This window comes from Salmo salar, chromosome 09 (genome assembly GCF_965601325.2).
Source record: "Salmo salar chromosome 09, fSalSal1, whole genome shotgun sequence".
Taxonomy (NCBI): domain Eukaryota; kingdom Metazoa; phylum Chordata; class Actinopteri; order Salmoniformes; family Salmonidae; genus Salmo; species Salmo salar.
Genome location: NC_138299.1, coordinates 29,147,024 through 29,174,805, shown reverse-complemented (window position 1 = coordinate 29,174,805; position 27,782 = coordinate 29,147,024). Strand labels below are relative to the sequence as shown.

The window sequence follows — 27,782 nt, the reverse complement described above, 5'->3', positions numbered from 1 at the left end:
CCAGAAGCCCCTTGGAGGGGCACTGAGATTCCTGGGACACTCAGCATGTAATAACCTTGTCCTGTTTCACGCAGACTAAATATATTAAAGTATGGAGCAGGGAAGTTCAGGCCCTGGGGAGAGGGACGATGGGGGAGTTAGATAATGTAACAGGGTTGTTCAGAGGTAGTTAGATGCCTAATGGTGTACTATATGGGACATGTGAGGTCTAGGGTTGGTTTGGGACTTACGAGTCCCAGCTTTACTGATACTGTGAGACTTTTCAATCTCCTTGAGAAAAATACAAGTTAGATGGGTTGTGTGCTTTTGTAACAACACATGAAGAGTGAAGCCTGTCTCCTACAACATGAAGGACTAAGTCTTTCTATAGGGCAATTTTTTCCTTTCCTTTATCCTTGCCTGGGGCTAGAACAGATTCTCTTTCATCCCATTTGTGTACAATAGCCAGGTGGATCTGGACACCATTAAGTTAACATGAGAACTTTCAGGCTCCTCCTATGTCTTTAGACCTTGGAAGTTGCAGCCTGAGGTCAGTTTGTTAGCCTGTTAGCCTGCTAGCCTGCTAGCCTGCTCACAGATTCCCTGCTTTACAATGTGTGCTCAGGTCATTAAAGTGGTGTTGGTGTTTATCCCGCTAGCAGTGAACTGGGCCTTTTAGCGTGCTAGCAGAGGCTCCCAATGACTTTATGACTGGCAATAGGGGCAAGTGGTGTGGATATGGGGGTTCCTGAACGATAGGCCAGGGAGATGGGCCCTTTCCATTTTAATTGGCCCTGGGTGACTGTACCAGCCTCCTAATGACTAGCTTATAGACCCTAAAAGTCACTTACAGAGTATAGATGAATGACCTCACACCCACAGCTGCAAGCTGTGCAGAACCAAAGATGGCTGCCCTTTCTGTACTGATACACTGGTACAGTCTTTAAAAAATCCCGCAAATAACAGTAGAACCGCTGGGCCTCGAGGGACCCCCCTTCAAGCTAACGAGCAGTCATTCTGACTACCACATTCTAACAGTGGAATTAATACATTTCATATATGCTTTCGCTAAAATAATCATTTGGTTGTGTTCAATTTGGTTGGGGTATTTTTTACAAAATTCCCCAACCACAAAGAAGCACAGACAGCAAAATGTGCAGCCAAATGATGAAAACAGTAGCCTAAACATCATTATATGTGCCAGTGTGCTTGATAATTAGCACAAAAGCAATAATGGCATTATAATGAATAAAACAAATATTATTGTCAGCTCGTGCTTACATGGTGTGTGTTTTCACGCAATGACATCAGTTGGATTTCATTTAATGAAATGATTTAATGAAATGATTTAATGAAATGATTTCATGGTTATCCCTTGTCCTAACAATTATCACAAATCTTTGCCACTTTCACTTGCTTGACACACTTCCCAGAAACAAGTCGCTTGCAGGTGACACAGGTGACTTGGGTTCTGTGCTTTGTGCATCTGGCCATGTCCCCTCTGGCTCGCGCAAAGGCTTGTGTGGAATCTCTGTTGCTGCCTTGGCCCTCATATGTCTCTCACATAATAGCCCATATGCCAGACTCCTGATGAAGTCTCTTCTGGGCATGGTGTTGTTGATGCACTGCTTGAACAACACGTGTGCGTTGATAGCATCCAAGTCAAGCATGTTGTAGAACACAGCAACAAGCCAGCGGCGGGTGCCTCCTTTCAAAGCCGTGCCATCTGATCCAAAACGTCCACACCAACCTATTGAACAGAGTCGAGTAAAAAAACATGAGGGTTATTTTCCCATAGGAAAAACAACATGTTTGATACAGAAGAGAATAATGCATTGCATAAGTTTATCTATATATAGCAATGCGTATTATGTAATATTGTAGTGTGTAATAGTATCAGGTTTTCTCTTTATTGTGTCCCTGTCAATGGCAACTGTCGGATGCATGCTGCTCATGTTAGAAACATTCTTTCTTGCCTTGCATTGTCTTATCATTCTTCAGCTCCGTTGTGGAGTACAACGGCTGTGCAGGTGCTTTATTTTGCGCAGAAGGTGGGAGATGCCGTCTCGCTTTGTTAATGGTACTGACTAGGCTTGTTTTATTTGCAAGCAACTTGTTTACTAATGTCAGTGAAGTGGATAAGAGCGTCTGCTCAATTATATAAATGTAAGTGAAGAAATGTTCCATGGTGACACTTCTCCCCATGCCAACCTAAGGTTCCACAAGCCTCATCGCCACATTCTGACACTCGCTCACCAGCTGCCCCATGTGGATCTTTTCCCAGATATGGAAAGCCGTTCAGCATGTAATTGGTGTCGATGTCAAAACTTAATTCGTCGACACTTGCAGCGGACTGGTTTCTCTAACGCACGCACAAGGTCGGATCCCGAGCGTCGGACATGTCTCGGAGCGCAGAGGCATATGCCATATATACATATATTAAAAAATAAAAATTCTTAGACAGCCTGTCCTGCAAGATATGACATTTGTTATCAAAATGAACAAACTTCGAGGAGGCTCTTTCCACCGAATGCTCCATGGACATACAGGATTGATATTATCGCTTCCAGCTCATCAACAGACAGATCCCAGGCAGTGTCTCCTTGCTCCGTGTGCGCCTTAGCCACAGTACAGTCCCTGATGTGCTGTAGCATGTCCATGTCACATACATGTAAACAACAAAAGCAGATGAGTGCGTTGCTGATGTTGTTTTTTGCTTGAGATGTAGGGCCTGCTTTCTCAGTGATGACATTGTCTCCAGCTTGTTCGACCCAAACAGTACCATCCCTTTCTCTCTCCTGTCTCCCAGTTTCATTTGGTGGTGGTGCGGGCACCTGCTCAGTGTGCAACTTTCTGCCTTTTTTGGGCTTAGGCCTCGGAGGTGTAGGTTCAGGCTGAGGCTCAGAATCAGAAAAAAAATCATCAGATGTCATGATTCATTTCTTTCCCACCACCTGAGTCATTTTCATTCAGATCTTGGAGCAGCACTAACGCAACATGTGCAGCCATTCGTCTTGGTCTTCTTGCCATTGTAAATTATGCACACTCTCACTGTGTACTCCAACTAGGCCTAGAGTAGACTAATAAAACAGCTTGGATTCAGTGGACTGATATAGGGTACACTGTTTTGAGATGATAATTAGAATAGATCAATACAATAGAATGGCCCACTCTGTTCTTCTTTCACAATTGATTACATTATTATGCATCGTTTGCTTCTCCTCACCCATTCTCCCCCTCATACTTTACTTAATTTATTTCATCTGTTGTTATACTGTATGTGTGAAATTAGTTACGGTATAGTTTAGGTTCAGTTTCGAGGCAATTATCAGGGTCATTATGAACTGGGCGTGGCACCTTCCAATGTCAGGAGAATGAGCGGAGCAGGCCCTACTGTCAGGAGAATGAGCGGAGCAGGCCCTACTGTCAGGAGAATGAGCGGAGCAGGCCCTACTGTCAGGAGAATGAGCGGAGCAGGCCCTACTGTCGGGAGAATGAGCGGAGCAGGCCCTACTGTCGGTAGAATGAGCGGAGCAGGCCCTACTGTCGGGAGAATGAGCGGAGCAGGCCCTACTGTCGGGAGAATGAGCGGAGCAGGCCCTACTGTCGGTAGAATGAGCGGAGCAGGCCCTACTGTCGGGAGAATGAGCGGAGCAGGCCCTACTGTCGGGAGAATGAGCGGAGCAGGCCCTACTGTCGGGAGAATGAGCGGAGCAGGCTCTACTGTCGGGAGAATGAGCGGAGCAGGCCCTACTGTCGGGAGAATGAGCGGAGCAGGCCCTACTGTCTGGAGAATGAGCGGAGCAGGCCCTACTGTCAGGAGAATGAGCGGAGCAGGCCCTACTGTCAGGAGAATGAGCGGAGCAGGCCCTATCTGTCAGGAGAAGAGGGGAGAAAACCAATCAAATAATGACATTCCCTCCTATTTTATTTGTATTTATTTCATTTAACCTTTATTTAACTAGGCAAGTCAGTTAAGAACAAATTCTTATTTACAATGACGGCTGACCCCGGCCTAAAACTGGTTATAACTCCAATTCTGTTTGTGATATTAAGATTCTAACAATGACAGTGTGTTACATAGATTTATTTAGGACAAGTCAAGGATGGAGGGGGGTATTTATGACCAGTCCAAATGACTGCTTTAGCATTTCAAGTGTTAAACGCAATAGAAACCCATGACTTTTTCATGAAAATGGACTGTGAATTGAATTTTGCCATGTAAAGCCATTGATGAAGTTTTCACGGGGCAGTACAAAGTGTGCCTGAGTGTTGACATCAGGCAAGCTCGGAGCTCCGGTGCCCCACAGCAGCCAGTTACCAACAACAAAGCAGCAGAAAGAGCCTGGTCTGAAAAAGCAGGCCAAATTCCTGCCCTGTAGGACCCGGCTTAAAGTGTGAGCGGAAAATTTCAAAGGAGGAGAGGAGAAGAGAAGAGAGAAGAGAGAGAAGAGGAGGCCAGACTGGCTGGTGTTGAGTGTGGGGTGGATAGCCGCCGGGGCCGTCGATACGGAGGGAGAGACAGAGAAAGGGAAAGAGGGGGAGAGAGAGAGAAATAGAGAGAGACCAGGCCCCCGCTGAAAGGATGGGGGGGATCGTATTCCTCCCCTTGAAAGCGATGGAGCGGCCGTGTGGTGGAAAGAGAAGCCATGCACTTGATCAGATGATTAAACAGGCCCATCTCTATGGCTGAGGGCCACATCTCAGACAAGAGTCTGGAAAACCACACACACAACCACGTGAGTCATTTGTCCCCACAGATACAAGGGTCTCCCCAACCACTCCATCCACCTGCTCCCCATATTCTGTTCAAGGCTGTGGTAACACTCTACCTTCCCCTCAGCGGATCGTTCCTTACGTAGTTGATAAGAAGGATGTTATCACCAGGAGATATACAGTACAGTACATCGTAAAACTCTCTCTCCTCTAATTGGCTGCTGGGTGTAGGCCATTACCATGAGCCTCAGCCCCTCTGTCTGCTCATCTGCCCCCCACCTTCGCTCCCTGCCTCCTTCCTTCCAGCGATTGTTGAGCTGAGTTGAGTTAAGACTGTAGCAGACTGTAATCTATAGAATGGAATACAGTGGTATGTATGACTGGTATAGAGCAGAGGCTATGGTGTATGTGTATAGGGAATGGATGGGGTCTGGATTCCTGCTGGATGGTTGTGTGAGAGTGTGTGCATGCATGCGTGTGTGTGTGTTTATGTGTGTGTGCGTGTGTTTGTCTGGCATAGTGTCAGACCGTTTAAAAGCAACAGAGGTTGAGTCATTGAGTCATGTGGCATTCTTGCCTGTTTTCTCCCTGTTGTCAGGAAGAAGCTTAGTCCCCAGGAAAATAAAACAAACACTAACCCCCCCCCCAAACCCCCTCCACCCACCTTAAATCCCCCACACAAAGACACACAGACACTGGAAGAGCGGAGGAGAGGAAAGAAGTACACAGCCGCCAAAAACCTTGCCTTTGAGTTTCAACAACAAGCAAGGTTTCACAAAATATAGACCTACATTTCAGTCGTGAAATGTTCATTTTCTTAATAGTAAAAATGGACTATAATGAAACAGCTAGAGCGTAACAATTATTATATTGTCAATTGTCAGTCCATTTGACTTTGTAAGACTCCAGGCTGATGAACTAAATCCAACAATTCAAGGAAATGGCTTTCATGATGAAATGCATTCCCATCACAAAATAAAACTTGCTACAGTGCATAGTAATCAAACTATGAGTGGTAACTTCAAATTGTCAAGTTGGATATATGTATGCCATATCTATCAGATCTACACTGAGTATACCAAACATTAGGAACACCTTCCTAATATTGAGTTACACATGCTTTCAAGTAGAATGATAGATCTATAACTCTCATTTCTATGTGAATTTGGTTGAGATGCCCAAAAAGCTACATATTGCCACTTTAACAAGTGACATCAATAAGGGATCATCGCTTTCACCTGGTCAGTCTATGTCATGGAAAGAACAGGTGTTCTTAATGTTTTGTATACTCAGTGTATATGAAATGCCTCTGTCTATTCAATCTCATTGTCATTTGTCATAAAAGTAATATCTGTCATAATATTAATAATGGCATATTTATATTTAAAATGTGGCAATCTTACTCCAACTCTATGCAGAATGCATATTAAAATGTCATGCCTTTATTTTATTATTTTTATTTAGACTGTGAATATTATTATTGTCACTTTGATTAAAACACAAATAAGATTGCAATCAATTTGGAAAATATATGAAATCCTACATTTGAATAATACATTGCTGCATAAAGCAGTATAGAAGATCCACACACACATGATTGCAATATGGTCCCACCAAACCCTATCAACACAATAAGCAATAATGTCAAAAATATTTGACACTTAGACAGTTATCACGTCAGTTTGCTAAGTGGCGTTGTTATTAAATATTGTTGAAATAAAGATAGGAAAGATATATTGTTTTAATAAGCCAATAGTGACAAGGATGGGACAAAATCACACCAATCAACACAATGCAGAGAAACAAACAAATGGTTGGTGGTGTGTTGCCATGGCATCAGGTGTAAACAGCCAATGGGCTGTGATTTCCTGGGAGGGATTCATTAGCATGGAATGGGTTTGCAGGACACCGCGACCCTGTGGCCTGGTACTATCATTCATGTCACCATGTCACACTGGCCCTGCCGCTGATGATGTCATCCATCAGCTAGGGTCTGCAGTAGGCTCAGAGTGAAGGGATGGGGGTGAAGGGGTGCGGGTGAGAGGGCAGGGTAATGGCTGGGGGTGTATAGGGAGCAGTGTGTTGTGGGGATTAACACTGTACTGTATATACATTTGACACATAGCAAATACATCCAGTAGATTTCAATGGGTGGGTCTGCAGGAGGAGTGACAGCGATGATGGAAGCCTAGCTCAGCTGGTAATGTGCAGCAACCGCAGGGGCCATTACATTTAGCACTATCAGAGAGCACAGAGAGCTTCACACCCTGTAATCTGGCCAACAGAGCCAACACACACACACGCACAAGATCTCAGTCTGGCAGAACACGATCCACCTCCATCACTAGTGTGAATTGTTTGTGTGTGTGTGTGTCGTGTGTGTGTGTGTGTGGTGGTGTGTGTGTGTGTGTGTGTGTGTGTGTGTGTGTGTGTGTGTGGGTGGGGGGGGGGGGGGGGGGGGGGGGGGGGGGGGGGGGGGGACTGTATCTGTGGGTCAGATAGTAGAAAATGAAAGGAGCGTGGTGGTGGGATAGCTCATGCTTGTGCCATTAACGTGCTTCTGCGTAATTAACAGAGCTGTTTCCATTGCAGGAGGCCGGCCCCGCGCTGGCTTGGGAAATACAATGCAGCGCTCATTTCTAGGCCTAATTATTTATAGACTGGATGGAGCGGTTTACATTTTCAGGATATTGGTTTTGGTGTTTGTAACTCGCTCTATTGATTCCATTCAAAGCTAGCTGAGGGAGATTTTCAATAACCTCTTTGATCTCTTTGGGTTTGGTTTGTGTTCCATCCATTAAGAAATCATGTCACACTTACTTCTGACGGTGGGTGGACATCTTAGGAAAGAGAAAACCAATCACCAATCAAAAACACTGAATGATTTATTATTTTCGACTTAACACATTTGTCTCTCACTCAGAGGATATCTTTCTCGGGTTTTCATATTTTTTCTTTGACATTGGTGATTTACTGTCGTGGATTTTTTGCAGAGGCAATTAACGTGATGAGGTTGCTCAGAAGGCTAAATACCCTTTCTCAAATGTCATGGCTGCTGTGGCCATGTAACAGCTAGCCTACAATGATGGCCTAGTTCTCTGGGTTGTGTGTACACAGCATTGCTCTACACCCCGCCTTTATTACCTCCTAGACTCTCCATTTTGTGTGGCCGCAATTTTCAGAGCCCCCATGCTTAAAGGAAAGCTGCCACAACGTTAACGTGTGGGTGGCCTGCAGTTTCTAAGTCATAAAAACAGGAGGGAACAAGAGAGAGGGAGAAATAGAGAGGGAGGAGGAGGGGATCTGGAAGAATGAATAGGGGGGTGGCTGTAAACTGTAAGACACAGTGTGTGTGTGTGTGTGTGTGTGTGTGTGTGTGTGTGTGTGTGTGTGTGTGTGTGTGTGTGTGTGTGTGTGTGTATAGTGTATGTGGGGGGGGGGGGGGTCTGGTGGAGGAATAGGATTTTTTAGTGTTGTGTCTATGTGGTCAGAGTAAATCTCCTTACTCAGGGCTTTTTGCAGCAAGGGGCTTTAACATCCCCACTCTCCTTGATGAGGCATCTTTCTTGTTTGTTCAAACCATTTATTATGTGGTTCTGCTGGCCACGGCGTGACACGGCCCGCTGTATTTATCACCCGGCCCAGCTGACAGCGGGGCGATTGATGACGGGGTCTGAGCCTGAGAGGCTGAGGAAACCTTAATACAATGTAAATGACCCACTCCCATTTCCAATCTGGCCCTGTCTGCTCTCCTCACCTCCGCTCTCCTCACCTCCGCTCCCCATTAGTGTGTGTGTGTGTGTGTGTGTGTGTGTGTGTGTGTGTGTGTGTGTGTGTGTGTGTGTGTGTGTGTGTGTGTGTGTGTGTGTGTGTGTGTGTGTGTGTGTGGCCGAGGTCATTGCTAATGTGAAAAAGCCAGGGAAGAGTGGAGGGAGAAGGAGGAAAGGTCCCTACTCTTATTACATGCTGTTGTGCAGGGATGAAAGGGAAAAAGACAAACACACGCTCATAAAGGTGGAGACACACACACACACACACACACACACACACACACACACACACACACACACACACACACACACACACACACACACACACACACACACACACACACACACACAGAAAAAAAGCCCTGACTGCCTCAGCCAAGGTAATGTCAGCACCTGGTAATCAAACAATGTATTTCTATGTAAGCATTATCATCTTTCTTTGTTAATGATTTTAGCATATTAAAAGGGACTGCATACACAAGTAGAAATCAGATTAATCCTCCTTGCAGCCTGGGTTCATTATTTGTCCAATCCCAGCCCTGTTTGTTATTGAGCACATTCCTCAAATGTTTTTTCTTCTTTCATTTAATTAAAATGGGCAAATTGAGACAGACAGTGTTACCTGGAGAAATGTTCTGGTGTTTGTTCTACTGAGAGGATAGAACAAGCTCTATTATACTGTGTATATTGTTGTAGCTGTAAATTAGGAAATGGTTATTGCGCAACAATTACATTTTGAAGTAATGTTATATTGAAAAGTATAGGGTCAAACTGACATTGCTTGAAGTTGCTGTCGTATTCATTTCCTGAACCGGTTTGGTGGAAGAAAATAGTAAAGGTTGTTGTGGGAGAGGGAGGAGGGGTGGGAGAGGGAGGAGGGAGGAGGGGTGGGAGAGGGAGGAGGGAAGAGGGGTGGGAGAGGGAGGAGGGAGGAGGGGTAGGAGAGGGAGGAGGGAGGAGGGGTGGGAGAGGGAGGAGGGAAGAGGGGTGGGAGAGGGAGGAGGGAGGAGGGGTGGGAGAGGGAGGAGGGAAGAGGGGTGGGAGAGGGAGGAGGGAGGAGGGGTAGGAGAGGGAAGAAGGATGGGAGAGGGAGGAGGGAAGAGGGGTGGGAGAGGGAGGAGGGAGGAGGGGTGGGAGAGGGAGGAAGGATGGGAGAGGGAGGGAGGAGGGAGGAGGGGTGGGAAATGGAGGAAGGATGGGAGAGGGAGGGAGGAGGGAGGAGGGGTGGGAGAGGGAGGAGGGGTGGGAGAGGGAGAAGGGGTGGGAGAGGGAGGAGGGGTGGGAGAGGGAGGAGGGAGGAAGGGTGGGAGAGGGAGGAGGGAAGAGGGGTGGGAGAGGGAGGAGGGAAGAGGGGTGGGAGAGGGAGGAGGGAGGAGGGGTGGGAGAGGGAGGAGGGAGGAGGGGTGGGAGAGGGAAGAGGGAAGAGGGGTGGGAGAGGGAGGAGGGATGGGAGAGGGAGGAGGGGTGGGATAGGGAGGAGGGGTGGGAGAGGGAGGAGGGAGGAGGGGTGGGAGAGGGAGGAGGGAGGAGGGGTGGGAGAGGGAGGAGGGGTGGGAGAGGGAGGAGGGGTGGGAGAGGGAGGAGGGAGGAGGGGTGGGAGAGGGAGGAGGGAGGAGGGGTGGGAGGAGGGAGGAGGGGTGGGAGAGGGAGGAGGGGTGGGAGAGGGAGGAGGGAGGAGGGGTGGGAGAGGGAGGAGGGAGGAGGGAAGAGGGGTGGGAGAGGGAGGAGGGAGGAGGGGTGGGAGGAGGGAGGAGGGGTGGGAGAGGGAGGAGGGGTGGGAGAGGGAGGAGGGAGGAGGGGTGGGAGAGGGAGGAGGGAGGAGGGGTGGGAGAGGGAGGAGGGAGGAGGGAGGAAGGGTGGGAAAGGGTAAAGCGGGTGTCGATGGATTTTCAACCCATCCCAAATATTTGTAGGATTAAGGTGTCGCCTTTTACACCCCTATGTGTGTCGTGTGTGTGTGCATGCCATGCATACATGTATGTGTGTGTGTTTCATGTGTGCGGAGCGGCATAGCCTAATCTGTCCCTTAAAGACATCTGTCACCAGCGATCACTGTTGTAGTGAGAGCAGAGAGAGCAGGGAGACAGACACAACAGGCCCAAGGTCTGCCATTTATATCATCTCATATTTGCTATATTGAAACTAACACAGATAGTATCATTGCATTTGAGTATTACATTTGCAGGTAGAAGTGTTGGCGAGAGAGAAGAGACATTTCCTAGCACCCTGTTCTGTTTCTCTCAGGTGCTGCTTTCAACTGCTCTCTATGAAACAGACATCCCAGTAGCATATTTTTCCTTCAGACATTCAGGGAAGAAATGAATATAGTCAGATCTTCACCCAATCATTCTGTTATATTGTATTACAAAAGGCAGTCTAAGACACTGGAGATTGAGGGGAGAGAGGCTGTGTGTGTGTGTGTGTGTGTGTGTGTGTGTGTGTGTGTGTGTGTGTGTGTGTGTGTGTGTGTGTGTGTGTGTGTGTGTGTGTGTGTGTGTGTGGGAGGGGGTGGGGAAGGGTTATCACAGTCGTCAGTTTTGACAAACTACTTTGGCCAACTCTTCACAAGTTTGCACTGATTTGTGCAGTTTGTGTGTGTGTGTTCATATGTGGGTGTTCACGTGTGCTTTGTATGTAAGGTCTATACATAGGGAGGGGTGGGGTTGGGTGTAGCTCTTGGGAATGTATAGTATTCACCTAAACAATACATGAAATACCAGAACACACAGAATGTAATGCACCTGTACATGATAATGACTGGGAGATACAACATCCATGCCTCGGCTCCATATTTATGTTCATCTCGTTGTACAAAGAAAACCCATCTCGTCTATCTCTCTGTCTTTCTCTTGTAGCACCCGTACCCCTCTGAAGAACAGAAAAAGCAGCTAGCCCAAGACACAGGCCTCACCATCTTACAAGTAAACAACTGGTGAGTCAAGTCTTCAAATCCTATCTCTGCCACCAGCATCGCTCTGCCTTTCATTTTCAAAAGCCTTTTCCTCCCTCTTCCCACTCGGCAGCCAAGACGGCTAAGACTCCTAAAGTGTGAAAACCGTTTATGTACACTCCCCCCTCCTAACACACACATACTCACACACAGACAGATACAGACACACATACAAACACACACACACACACTACCTCTGTGGCATCCTTGAATGTGAGCTATCAGGATGTTACGGATTTATCTACAACGTGTTTAGCATTAAGTCACCGGTCTCTGATGTTTGATATACATATATTCACGTTGATATGGTTAAAGCAAAAAGGAGAGATCATACACTACCCCCACCTTACCTCTACTACTAATACCACCAGATCATACACTACCCCCACCTTACCTCTACTACTAATACCACCAGATCATACACTACCCCCCACCTTACCTCTACTACCAATACCACCAGATCATACACTACCCCCACCTTACCTCTACTACTAATACCACCAGATCATACACTACCCCCCACCTTACCTCTACTACCAATACCACCAGATCATACACTACCCCCACCTTACCTCCACTACCAATACCGCCAGATCATACACTACCCCCACCTTACCTCCACTACCAATACCACCAGATCATACACTACTCCCCCACCTTACCTCCACTACCAATACCACCAGATCATACACTACCCCCACCTTACCTCCACTACCAATACCACCAGATCATACAGTACCCCCCACCTTACCTCCACTACCAATACCACCAGATCATACAGTACCCCCCACCTTACCTCCACTACTAATACCACCAGATCATACACTACCCCCCACCTTACCTCCACTACCAATACCACCAGATCATACACTACCCCCCACCTTACCTCCACTACCAATACCACCAGATCATACACTACCCCCCACCTTACCTCCACTACCCATACCACCAGATCATACACTACCCCCCACCTTACCTCCACTACCAATACCACCAGATCATACACTACCCCCCACCTTACCTCCACTACCAATACCACCAGATCATACACTACCCCCCACCTTACCTCCACTACCAATACCACCAGATCATACACTACCCCCCACCTTACCTCCACTACCAATACCACCAGATCATACACTACCCCCACCTTACCTCCACTACCAATACCACCAGATCATACACTACCCCCCACCTTACCTCCACTACCAATACCACCAGATCATACACTACCCCCCACCTTACCTCCACTACTAATACCACCAGATCATACACTACCCCCCACCTTACCTCCACTACCAATACCACCAGATCATACACTACCCCCCACCTTACCTCCACTACCAATACCACCAGATCATACACTACCCCCCACCTTACCTCCACTACCAATACCACCAGATCATACACTACCCCCCACCTTACCTCCACTACCAATACCACCAGATCATACACTACCCCCACCTTACCTCCACTACCAATACCACCAGATCATACACTACCCCCCACCTTACCTCCACTACCAATACCACCAGATCATACACTACCCCCCACCTTACCTCCACTACTAATACCACCAGATCATACACTACCCCCCCACCTTACCTCCACTACCAATACCTCCAGATCATACACTACCCCCCCACCTTACCTCCACTACCAATACCACCAGATCATACACTACCCCCCACCTTACCTCCACTACCAATACCACCAGATCATACACTACCCCCCACCTTACCTCCACTACCAATACCACCAGATCATACACCACCCCCCACCTTACCTCCACTACCAATACCACCAGATCATACACTACCCCCCACCTTACCTCCACTACTAATACCACCAGATCATACACTACCCCCCACCTTACCTCCACTACCAATACCACCAGATCATACACTACCCCCCACCTTACCTCCACTACCAATACCACCAGATCATACACTACCCCCCACCTTACCTCCACTACCAATACCACCAGATCATACACTACCCCCCACCTTACCTCCACTACCCATACCACCAGATCATACACTACCCCCCACCTTACCTCCACTACCAATACCACCAGATCATACACTACCCCCACCTTACCTCCACTACCAATACCACCAGATCATACACTACCCCCCACCTTACCTCCACTACCAATACCACCAGATCATACACTACCCCCCACCTTACCTCCACTACTAATACCACCAGATCATACACTACCCCCCCACCTTACCTCCACTACCAATACCTCCAGATCATACACTACCCCCCCACCTTACCTCCACTACCAATACCACCAGATCATACACTACCCCCCACCTTACCTCCACTACCAATACCACCAGATCATACAGTACCCCCCACCTTACCTCCACTACTAATACCACCAGATCATACACTACCCCCCACCTTACCTCCACTACCAATACCACCAGATCATACACTACCCCCCACCTTACCTCCACTACCAATACCACCAGATCATACACTACCCCCCACCTTACCTCCACTACCAATACCACCAGATCATACACTACCCCCCACCTTACCTCCACTACCAATACCACCAGATCATACACTACCCCCACCTTACCTCCACTACCAATACCACCAGATCATACACTACCCCCCACCTTACCTCCACTACCAATACCACCAGATCATACACTACCCCCCACCTTACCTCCACTACTAATACCACCAGATCATACACTACCCCCCCACCTTACCTCCACTACCAATACCTCCAGATCATACACTACCCCCCCACCTTACCTCCACTACCAATACCACCAGATCATACACTACCCCCCACCTTACCTCCACTACCAATACCACCAGATCATACACTACCCCCTCACCTTACCTCCACTACCAATACCACCAGATCATACACTACCCCCACCTTACCTCCACTACTAATTCCACCAGATCATACACTACCCCCCCACCTTACCTCCACTACCAATACCACCAGATCATACACTACCCCCCCACCTTACCTCCACTACCAATACCACCAGATCATACACTACCCCCACCTTACCTCCACTACCAATACACCAGATCATACACTACCCCCCACCTTACCTCCACTACCAATACCACCAGATCATACACAATCCCCCACCTTACCTCCACTACCAATACCACCAGATCATACACTACCCCCCACCTTACCTCCACTACCAATACCACCAGATCATACACTACCCCCCCACCTTACCTCCACTACCAATACCACCAGATCATACACTACCCCCCACCTTACCTCCACTACCATAACCACCAGATCATACACTACCCCCACCTTACCTCCACTACCAATACCTCCAGATCATACACTACCCCCACCTTACCTCCACTACCAATACCACCAGATCATACACTACCCCCCACCTTACCTCCACTACCAATACCACTAGATCATACACTACCCCCACCTTACCTCCACTACCAATACCACCAGATCATACACTACCCCCCACCTTACCTCCACTACCAATACCACCAGATCATACACTACCCCCCACCTTACCTCCACTACCAATACCACCAGATCATACACTACCCCCCACCTTACCTCCACTACCAATACCACTAGATCATACACTACCCCCACCTTACCTCCACTACCAATACCACCAGATCATACACTACCCCCCACCTTACCTCCACTACCAATACCACCAGATCATACACTACCCCCCACCTTACCTCCACTACCAATACCACCAGATCATACACTACCCCCCACCTTACCTCCACTACCAATACCACCAGATCATACACTACCCCCCACCTTACCTCCACTACAATACCACCAGATCATACACTACCCCCCACCTTACCTCCACTACCAATACCACCAGATCATACACTACCCCCCACCTTACCTCCACTACCAATACCACCAGATCATACACTACCCCCCACCTTACCTCCACTACCAATACCACCAGATCATACACTACCCCCCCACCTTACCTCCACTACCAATACCTCCAGATCATACACTACCCCCCCCCACCTTACCTCCACTACCAATACCACCAGATCATACACTACCCCCCACCTTACCTCCACTACCAATACCACCAGATCATACACTACCCCCCCACCTTACCTCCACTACCAATACCACCAGATCATACACTACCCCCACCTTACCTCCACTACTAATACCACCAGATCATACACTACCCCCCCACCTTACCTCCACTACCAATACCACCAGATCATACACTACCCCCACCTTACCTCCACTACCAATAACACCAGATCATACACTACCCCCCACCTTACCTCCACTACCAATACCACCAGATCATACACTACCCCCACCTTACCTCCACTACCAATACCACCAGATCATACACTACCCCCACCTTACCTCCACTACCAATACCACCAGATCATACACTACCCCCACCTTACCTCCACTACCAATACCACCAGATCATACACTACCCCCACCTTACCTCCACTACCAATACCACCAGATCATACACTACCCCCCACCTTACCTCCACCCCCAATGCCACCAGATCATACACTACCCCTACCTTACCTCCACTACCAATACCATCAGATCATACACTATCCCCCCACCTTACCTCCACTACCAATACCACCAGATCATACACTACCCCCCACCTTACCTCCACTACCAATACCACCAGATCATACACTACCCCCCACCTTACCTCCACTACCAATACCACCAGATCATACACTACCCCCCACCTTACCTCCACTACCAATACCACCAGATCATACACTACCCCTACCTTACCTCCACTACCAATACCATCAGATCATACACTATCCCCCCACCTTACCTCCACTACCAATACCACCAGATCATACACTACCCCCCACCTTACCTCCACTACCAATACCACCAGATCATACACTACCCCCACCTTACCTCCACTACTAATACCACCAGATCATACACTACCCCCCACCTTACCTCCACTACCAATACCACCAGATCATACACTACCCCCCACCTTACCTCCAATACTAATACCACCAGATCATACACTACCCCCCACCTTACCTCCACTACTAATACCACCAGATCATACACTACCCCCACCTTACCTCCACTACTAATACCACCAGATCATACACTACCCCCCCACCTTACCTCCACTACCAATACCACCAGATCATACACTCCCCCCCCCACCTTACCTCCACTACCAATACCACCAGATCATACACTACCCCCCCACCTTACCTCCACTACCAATACCACCAGATCATACACTACCCCCACCTTACCTCCACTACCAATACCACCAGATCATACACTACCCCCACCTTACCTCCACTACTAATACCACCAGATCATACACTACCACCCACCTTACCTCCACTACCAATACCACCAGATCATACACTACCCCCACCTTACCTCCACTACCAATACCACCAGATCATACACTACCCCCCACCTTACCTTCACTACCAATACCACCAGATCATACACTACCCCCACCTTACCTCCACTACCAATACCACCAGATCATACACTACCCCCCACCTTACCTCCACTACCAATACCACCAGATCATACACTACCCCCACCTTACCTCCACTACCAATACCACCAGATCATACACTACCCCCCACCTTACCTTCACTACCAATACCACCAGATCATACACTACCCCCACCTTACCTCCACTACCAATACCACCAGATCATACACTACCCCCCACCTTACCTCCACTACCAATACCACCAGATCATACACTACCCCCCACCTTACTTCCACTACCAATACCACCAGATCATACACTACCCCTACCTTACCTCCACTACCAATACCACCAGATCATACACTACCCCCCCACCTTACCTCCACTACCAATACCACCAGATCATACACTACCCCCACCTTACCTCCACTACCAATACCACCAGATCATACACTACCCCCACCTTACCTCCACTACCAATACCACCAGATCATACACTACCCCCACCTTACCTCCACTACCAATACCACCAGATCATACACTACCCCCACCTTACCTCCACTACCAATACCACCAGATCATACACTACCCCCCACCTTACCTCCACCCCCAATGCCACCAGATCATACACTACCCCTACCTTACCTCCACTACCAATACCATCAGATCATACACTATCCCCCCACCTTACCTCCACTACCAATACCACCAGATCATACACTACCCCCCACCTTACCTCCACTACCAATACCACCAGATCATACACTACCCCCCAACCTTACCTCCACTACCAATACCACCAGATCATACACTACCCCCCCACCTTACCTCCACTACCAATACCACCAGATCATACACTCCCCCCCCCACCTTACCTACACTACCAATACCACCAGATCATACACTACCCCCCCACCTTACCTCCACTACCAATACCACCAGATCATACACTACCCCCACCTTACCTCCACTACCAATACCACCAGATCATACACTACCCCCCCCTTACCTCCACTACCAATACCACCAGATCATACACTACCCCCACCTTACCTCCACTACCAATACCACCAGATCATACACTACCCCCCACCTTACCTCCACTACCAATACCACCAGATCATACACTACCCCCCACCTTACTTCCACTACCAATACCACCAGATCATACACTACCCCTACCTTACCTCCACTACCAATACCACCAGATCATACACTACCCCCCCACCTTACCTCCACTACCAATACCACCAGATCATACACTACCCCCCACCTTACCTCCACTACCAATACCACCAGATCATACACTACCCCCCACCTTACTTCCACTACTAATACCACCAGATCATACACTACCCCCACCTTACCTCCACTACCAATACCACCAGATCATACACTACCCCCCACCTTACCTCCACTACCAATACCACCAGATCATACACTACCCCCCACCTTACCTCCACTACCAATACCACCAGATCATACACTACCCCCCACCTTACCTCCACTACCAATACCACCAGATCATACACTACCCCCCCACCTTACCTCCACTACCAATACCACCAGATCATACACTACCCCCCACCTTACCTCCACTACCAATACCACCAGATCATACACTACCCCCACCTTACCTCCACTACTTATACCACCAGATCATACACTACCCCCCACCTTACCTCCACTACTAATACCACCAGATCATACACTACCCCCCACCTTACCTCCACTACTAATACCACCAGATCATACACTACCCCCACCTTACCTCCACTACCAATACCACCAGATCATACACTACCCCCCACCTTACCTCCACTACCAATTCCACCAGATCATACACTACCACCCCACCTTACCTCCACTACCAATACCACCAGATCATACACTACCCCCACCTTACCTCCACTACCAATACCACCAGATCATACACTACCCCCACCTTACCTCCACTACCAATACCACCAGATCATACACTACCCCCCACCTTACCTCCACTACTAATACCACCAGATCATACACTACCCCCCACCTTACCTCCACTACTAATACCACCAGATCATACACTACCCCCACCTTACCTCCACTACCAATACCACCAGATCATACACTACCCCCCCCACCTTACCTCCACTACCAATACCACCAGCACCGCCACACAATCCAAACCCGCCAGCCGCCCCCACCCCATGTTACACATGCTATATGGTGGATTAAGGTTTCAGTGGCCTGGCCAGCAGTCTCTTTGTAGATGGCTTAGCATATAACTGGGGGTGGTGGATTAAATAAAATGATCACAGAATCAAAGAAATGATACAGGAATTACTTATCCAAATACTAGCCAGGTTTTATCTGAGGCTTCATTTTGTTCAGTTCATTCTCGGGGTGATGTTCAGATTAATTGAACTGACAACTTCCTTTCAGAATTCTGGGAAGGTATTTGCACGGATTTCAGGTCTTACACAAACTTAATTACATGGAACCCCATTTTATCATTCTAATTCCATGTAGCGAGGGTTCTATTTACAAATGAGAAGTCCCTGCCTTTTATTCGCAGCTTTCCTTAATATATTTATCAAAGCGGGTTCATTTACAAAGTGCTCTATCTGTTGGGTACAGGCAGGCCGACATTAAGCAAGCTTTTAGGTTTATCACACTCCCAGCCTGACAAGACACCCGAGGGTCAATAGATTTTTTTCTGTTCCATGATTCATTTATTTTCTCATTTTTCCTGGATCACAATGAGAAACATGCCTGGAGAATTAGTTCAGTTTGTCTGCCTTATCTGTCAGACCATTTTTTTCTTCCCCCTCTCTTTCTCTTTTTTTTTTGCAGAAGTCAAGCTACTTAAATTGGCCACAGGAACCGCTGTTATCAGACTTTAATGCACCCTACAGTGTGGATAGCATTTCAATTACACCAGTAACCAAAGATTAGCCCCCGCTTGCCTGTTTCATGCCTCGCCGTGCCGCTGTTTCGGGACGCCACGCACCTTACCTACAGGAGCAGAAAATTGAGTTGCCTTGCCTGTGTCATGGTGATTAATGCAGAAATAGTATTTTAACCTGAGAGGAATGAGAGAGAGAGAGAGAGAGAGAGAGAGAGAGAGAGAATAGCGACAGAGAGACAGATAAATTGTGTCTCCATTCTCGCAGGCCTTGAAGTCCAAACCCCAGCCACCTGAAATGTCGCCGATTCGTTTCTAAACAGGCTGAAAATGCCTTCATTACACTTATATATTTGTGCTAGCTAACAAAAACACACCAGGAATATGTTTCCACAAATAAAGAGGGGCTTATAGGGACTTCTGTGGGCATGTCTCTGGTGGCATTGTGCGGTAGAGGTGAGTCAAGGGGAGCCACCACCGTGTTATTGGGTGTTTTACGGGGCACGAAAGATGAGCCACAGATAGGATGCACTGAGTTTTGTTTTTATAACCAGGCATGACGGTGTGGTGAGTTAGAGTTAAATATCCCTTTGTTTGGGCCCCATCCCCTCGGCCCCCAGGCCCCTCTCCCTCTGGACTGGTGTCGTTTCCTCCCAGGGCCAAGAGCCTAAGAGATGGTTCCTCCTTCCACCCAGGATATGACAGAGGATATTTCAGCCTTATGAAATTCCTGTTGATGGGGCCAGAAATAAAAAGGCCTCTGAAATTCCTGGCTGGCCGAGTGAGTGCATTGTGTGCTGCTTCCCTTTGATTTGGGGCGCTGCCGGGTCATTGGCTCGCGACAGAGAGATAGACACAGGGAGGGAAAAGCGAGGGAGATTGAGGGACGGCTGCCGTCTTCAGTTTCCAGCTCTCTCCCTTGGGTAAGGATGTGCTGAATCACGGCTTTGTCCACCGGTACAATCACTACCCAAGGAGGGCACAAGGGCGCTCTGTGTAGTGTCAATGGACGGCACATCTCCTTCTCTCTCCCTCTCACCCTGCTAAGCCCTTCACTAACCTCCCCCTGCACACTTATCTGCCCCTCACCTCAACTGGATAGGTGGGTCCCAAGGGTACCCCCCCCCCCAGAAAGACAAGGCTTTACAATGTATTAGACCTGAAAGCTAATAGGCTAAAACTATGCTAAGTGATAGCTGGTAGCAAATATGTGTCACCAGCATTAGCTAGCAACCTCACCTGTTAGCTTATACCACCCACACCCCATTAGTTTAGTACTGCTGATATGGAACAAAAGGTTCATGTTAAAGTACACTTAGTCACTGCACTGATTTGCAATGGAGGAGGTGGGGTTAATTGTTCCTCAAACACTTTGTGTGTTAGTAGCTAGAGTGACACTGCACCCTCTGTGTTTGTAGAGTAGACACTGTGTGTACAGTGTGGTGGGGACATTAGCTTACCATTAGTTAGTGCCTTGTTTGCTCTGCTTACAGTCTGGAGATTAGCATCATGCTAACGGTATTGGGGAGTGGTCGGAAAACATTGCAGCATTTGATTGAGATTGAAAAGGAGGGTGAGGATTGTGACTACAGGTTCTGCCTAGCAGAGGAGGTGAATCAGCAGGCCCTGGCTCAGGTTGAGATGCCTTGGAACAGCGCGGGGACTGGAGGCAAGAATCCACAATATAGAATCCAGCTGCAGTTGTCATTATGAGCAGAATGCAACAGCTCTGTGTCATTCTATCAATCTGGGCTAAATGGGGCCTGACCGGATCCTTTCATGTCTCATCATCAGGCTCAGCATGACATACCACCGCTCACCCCCATCAACACACTGGCCCTGCCATTATTTACCCTCTCACACACACACACACACACACACACACACACACACACACACACACACACACACACACACACACACACACACACACACACACACACACACACACACACACACACACACACACACACACACTGGGTTATTACGCAGCCCTTGAAAGATCATTCCGATGACAGAAGACCGAAGAGAGTAACACCGTCTAAAAAAATGAAAGAAATCATCCCCTCATTATTCCCTCATCTCACAGGCAGGAAGGCCATTTCCATGGCACAGAGAGGGAGAAAGGGGGGAGGGAGAAAGAGACATTGAGTGAGAGAGAGAGAGAGAGAGAGTCAGAGTGAGAGACAGAGAGAAACAGAGAGAGAGAGAGAGAGTCAGAGAGTGATAGAAACAGAGAGAGACTCAGAGTGAGAGAGAGAGAGAGAGTCAGAGTGAGAGAGAAACAGAGAAACAGAGAGAGAGTCAGGGAGAGAGAGTCAGAGAGAGAAAGAGAGTCAGATAGAGAGAAACAGAGAGAGTCAGAGAGATAGAAACAGAGAGAGTCAGAGTGAGAGAGAGAGAGAGAGAGAGAAAGAGAGATATAGAAGAGAGAGTCAGAGAGAGAGAGATAGAAGAGAGCGAGAGTCAGAGCGAGAGAGAAATAGAGAGAGTCAGAGAGAGGGAGAGAGATAGAAACAGAGAGAGAGTCAGAGTGAGAGAGAGAGAGATAGGAGAGAGTCAGAGAGAGAGAGAAAGAGAGAGAGCGTCAGAGTGAGAGAGAAACAGAAAGAGAGCAAGTCAGAGAGAGAGAGAGTCAGAGAAAGACTCAGAGAGAGAGAGAGTCTGGGGTCCGCTCACCAACCAAGATTTCACAAAATGGGACAAACACCAAATTGAGACTCTGCATGCAGAATTCTGCAAAAGTATCCTCCGTGTACAACGTAGAACACCAAATAATGCAGAGCAGAATTAGGCCGATACCCTCTAATTATCAAAATCCAGAAAAGAGCCGTTAAATTCTACAACCACCTAAAAGGAAGCGATTCCCAAACCTTCCATAACATAGCATTCACCTACAGAGAGATGAACCTGGAGAAGAGTCCCCTAAGCAAACTGGTCCTGGGGCTCTGTTCACAAACACAAACACACCCCACAGAGCCACAGGACAGCAGCACAATTAGACCCAAGCAAATCATGAGAAAACAAAAAGATAATTACTTGACACATTGGAAAGAATTATCAAAAAAACAGAGCAAACTAGAATGCTATTTGGCCCTAAACAGAGTACACAGTGGCAGAATACCTGACCACTGTGACTGACCCAAACTTAAGGAAAGCTTTGACTATGTACAGTCTCAGTGAGCATAGCCTTGCTATTGAGAAAGGCCGCCGTAGGCAGACATGGCTCTCAAGAGAAGACAGGCTATGTGCACACTGCCCACAAAATGAGATGGAAACTGAGCTGCACTTCCTAACCTCCTGCCCAATGTATGACCATATTAGAGACACATATTTCCCTCAGATTACACAGATCCACAAAGAATTCGAAAACAAACCCAATTTTGATAAACTCCCATATCTACTGGGTGAAATTCCACAGTGTGCCATCACAGCAGCAAGATTTGTGACATGTTGCCACAAGAAAAGATCAGCCAGTGAAGAACAAACACCATTGTAAATACAACCCATATTTATGCTTATTTATTTTCCCTTGTGTACTTTAACCATTTGTACATTGTTACAACACTGTATATATACATAATATGACATTTGTAATGTCTTTATTCTTTTGAAACTTAATGTTTACTGTTAATTTTTATTGTTTATTTCACTTTTGTATATTATCTACCACACTTGCTTTGGCAATGTTAACACATGTTTCCCCTGCCAATAAAGCCCCTTGAATTGAATTGAATTGAGAGAGAGTCATAGAGAGAGAGAAACAGAGAGTCGGAGTGAGAGAAACAGAGAGAGAGAGAGAGTCAGAGAGAGAGAAACAGAGAGAGTCAGCATGAGAGAGAAACAGAGAGAGAGAGTCAGAGATAGAGAGAGGGAGAGAGATAGAAGAGAGAGAGAGAGATCAGGGCTCTGAGGCCATAATGACTGAGTGTCATAGCACTGGAGCACTGAGCCACACACGATTTTTACTTCTCCAACTCGTCACTGGCGAAAACACACACACGCATGCACACACACACACACACACACACACACACACACACACATGCACGCACGCGCACACACACACGCGCACACACACACACACACAGAGAGAGAGGCTCTAATTAGCAACAGAAAGGAATACAATGAGTGAGTTATTAAGACACAGAGGCGGATCTGGTACAACCTTTGACCCCTGTCAGAACACAGGTCACATGATAAGGAGATGGATATCTGGCAAACCATGGCGCCAAGTACCCATTGATGCCAAGGCTGGAGATTGTCAGGCAAATGGGATCTCTAGGATCTAGGAGAGGCAAAGTGAGGTGATACGGGGGTCTTTCGAGGGGGGGGATATGGGGGTCTGCACCCCTAGAAAGTGTTGAGTGATGTCACAGTCTTGGACCGCCCCACGCTGTTTTTCCCCCCATCCTGCCAGAATCAGTAAAGTTTTGATTTTTATTCTCGCATACTGCTCGCTGTAGATCAGCCTGTCGTACTGTAGTTAGTGTGCTAGCTAGCATATAGCCTGACTGCAGTGGAACTCCCTTCTCAGCATGCTATCCCTCCTCCCTCTCCCTCCTCTCCCTCCCTCCCTCCCTCTCTCCCTCAGACTTGGACTCACAGTAGAGAGCCATATGCTGCTTTAGATTCACATGCAACATCTTATTAGTGGTGTGGATAAACTGGATACACAACATGTGTCTATAGTGGTGTCTGGTGGATGAAAAGAAGACTAAGGCCAGCTTTTGTTACTTCACTTACTACAAGCTTTTTCCTCCCCCTTGAGAAAGCCCAATGAGGCACTTAGAAAGAGGGCTTTTTATGATTTGTACCATTTTTTACGACCCTCCGTCTTGGCGTGAGGAGCTGTTATGAAATGCTAAATAATAACTAATATTTTCCAAATGTAATGTAAAAATATGAAATTGGCCCGACACCGTCTTGTGTTTTTTATATCCTCTCACTCATCTAAGCATTTTGGGGTTTTACAGAGAGGCATTTGAGTTCCTTTCCACCCTCTTTTCTTCTCTCTCTGTTTCTCTTCCTCAACCTCTCTTTCTCCTGCATTGGTGGGATAGTTGACTGAAGTTGCTGGTTATCCATTTAACTTTGACCCAGATGGAAATGTCAGGCCTTTTTTTGGCTGCGAACTGGGAGTCCCAACGGTGGCCATCTTGTGCCCCTGGACTTCTAAATATACAGCTGGAGTGTGGAGCTGCCAGGTGGATGTCTATCTCTATCTCTCTGTGTGTGTGTGTGTGTGTGTGTGTGTGTGTGTGTGTGTGTGTGTGTGTGTGTGTGTGTGTGTGTGTGTGTGTGTGTGTGTGTGTGTGTGTGTGTGTGTGTGTGTGTGTGTGTGTGTGTGTGTGTGTGGTTGTGCGTGTGTGTGTTTGCTTGTTTGCGTGTGTGTGTGTTTGTGCGTGTGTGTGTGTGTGGGTGTATGTGTGTTTGTGTGTGTGTGTGTTTGCTTGCTTGCGTGTGTGTGTGTGTGTGTTTGTGCGTGTGTGTGTTTGCTTGCTTGCGTGTGTGTGTGTGTGTGTGTGTGTGTGTGTGTGTGTGTGTGTGTGTGTGTGTGTGTGTGTGTGTGTGTGTGTGTGTGTGGTTGTGCGTGTGTGTGTTTGCTTGTTTGCGTGTGTGTGTGTTTGTGCGTGTGTGTGTGTGTGGGTGTATGTGTGTTTGTGTGTGTGTGTGTTTGCTTGCTTGCGTGTGTGTGTGTGTGTGTTTGTGCGTGTGTGTGTTTGCTTGCTTGCGTGTGTGTGTGTGTGTGTGTGTGTGTGTGTGTGTGTGTGTGTGTGTGTGTGTGTGTGTGTGTGTGTGTGTGTGTGTGTGTGTGTGTGTGCGTGCTTACCGGGCGCTGCCAACACAGGCACCGTGATCCTCTCATTTAGGGACCGCTAATTGGCAGTTAATTAGCAGAATTGACTCTGTTGTCGGATCCCAAGTGCCTCACCCCCCAACACCCCCCTTCCTCCAGGATCATTTGATCAAGCTGTAATATTAATCCCACTTTAGTCAAGCAATTTTCCGTGTTTGGGAGGATAAAAACATATTTTTGATTATTGCCAGAACAGAATCCCTCTTGTGTCGTGCATCAGTTTTATTTGGTTAATAGTTTTGCTAAGTGCGGCTGAATGAGAGACTAAAGGCTAGCTCAGTCACACACAGACACACCCATATATCCATCTAAAGTGCCAAACACAGACACGGTTCTCACACTCGGGCATTAGCGTAACATGCGTACAGTAAGTGCTTTCCCAGCTGATTAATGTGTGTGGCATTGTGTCTGCCTCTGTGTGTCATGGGTAACAGTGCCAACTGTGATGGTTCGGTGAGATTAACAACACGGTGTCCACCTGTCTGGGTAGGAAGGACCACATTGGGTCGTAGGCTGGCACGATGCGCCCACCACGCCATGGTCACGGGGTGAGAGAGGTAGGGAGAGAGACAGTGCCGCAGTGCTATTGATTTATTTTAATTAGCTGCTCATTAAATCGTGTCAGTTTGCAAAACAAATATATAATTCTTTGTCTGATTTTCCACTCCACTCTTAATGACTTCTAGCTGCATACCACCGGTTGGAGGGAGCGACAAATGGCTGAGAGACAGAGTGACAGAGAAATGCTAATTCTGCCCAAATTTTGTAGAGAGGAATGTTACAAAAGTAAATCAGTTAAAAGTTATAGAAAATAAGGAGAGAAAACCAGGCAGTGGATGTATATGGAAAATTATAGGTGAAGCTATTCCCTTTAGAGAGAGAGAGAGAGAGAGAGAGAGAGAGAGAGAGAGAGAGAGAGAAGAGTGGCAGCCCTAAACGTGGGCCCTTGCAGCTTTCCCGGCTTCGCTTCGTTTCACATCTGCACTAAATCAAAACAAGGGGGTGATGTAATGCTGCACGGCTTATGCCTCTTCACTCCTGTTTTAACTTAAAGAAGAGAAGAGAGGAACTCTCCGATATGAATAGCTGGAGGAAGCTTCCTCGCTCCTCCCCCTTGTCTCCTGGAGTATCTTTTTGAAAGGATCCTTTTTGATAGTTTATGATAAACCCGTAGATAGGTGCTACAATCTGGTGGCTGGCTTAAACTATCACAATGTGTCTGGGATGCCCAGGTGGACTGATTCCATCTGTATTTACACTACAGCAGATTATCAGCCTTGTGGACCCCGGGCTGCCCTGCCGACTGCCTAATAATTGGGCCTTGTTTTCTTTGTATTAAACACACCCTCCCAAGTCAATCTGCATACACTTCCAGGTCAAAGTGCATCATCTGTTTCTCCAGACTTCTTTAAAAAAAAATTGACTAAGACTCTTCTTCCATTTTCTCATTCTAGCGAATAGTGACTCAATCACTCACTCAGGGTTTGAAATCTTTATTTATCTCTGAAAGCAGAACTATGGAAGCAATGAGGTCTAATAGAAACCAGAGGACAGTGATGTTGGTAAACAATGATTGGAGGGTTGAATCTAAGCTTCTTCCAGTTTATATTGCGTCGCAACTAATCTTCCTTGGAAAAGCAGAGGCCCAGGAATTTGACTGGCAAACAGAAACTCACTCCAACCACCGTCCCCTAACTTTGGCATGGGTGCTCCAAACGGGCATGTTCAGGTTAGCTATGAAGGCAGTAAACCGTCAACTATTTCTGTGTCACGATTCATTTAAGGACCCCTTCTCTCTTTGTTTCTTGGAGAGACATGTTTAGTATGCCTCGTTTTCTCACTCTCTCTCTCTCTCTCTCTCTCTCTCTCTCTCTCTCTCTATCTATCTCTCTCTCACTTTCTCCTTGTCTCTCTTTCATCACAAACTCATCAAACAAGTGACCCCGCTCCCCATTGGCTGGGCTCCCTCAGATCTCCCCCGTGATTGGCCGGTTGGCTCTGTGAGTCTCTCTCTCTCTCTCTCTCTCTCTCTCTCTCTCTTTGTTTCTTTCTTTCTCTGTCTCTCTCTTGGCTGCGCTCCAGGGCTGGATAGTTAGGCATGAGGATTTCTCCGGAAAGGAAT

General features: G+C 47.5%; 1 protein-coding gene across 4 annotated transcripts in view; it reads left to right on the top strand.

Moving 5' to 3' along the window:
- LOC106611108 (homeobox protein Meis2) overlaps positions 1-27,782 on the top strand; it is a 109,306-nt gene that overhangs the window by 66,455 nt on the left and 15,069 nt on the right. For all 4 annotated transcript variants that reach the window (XM_045723555.2, XM_045723554.2, XM_045723557.2 and 1 more), the window contains exon 9: positions 11,321-11,397. In XM_045723555.2, coding sequence (XP_045579511.1) covers positions 11,321-11,397 — 77 coding nt within the window. The remainder of the gene's footprint in view (positions 1-11,320; positions 11,398-27,782) is intronic.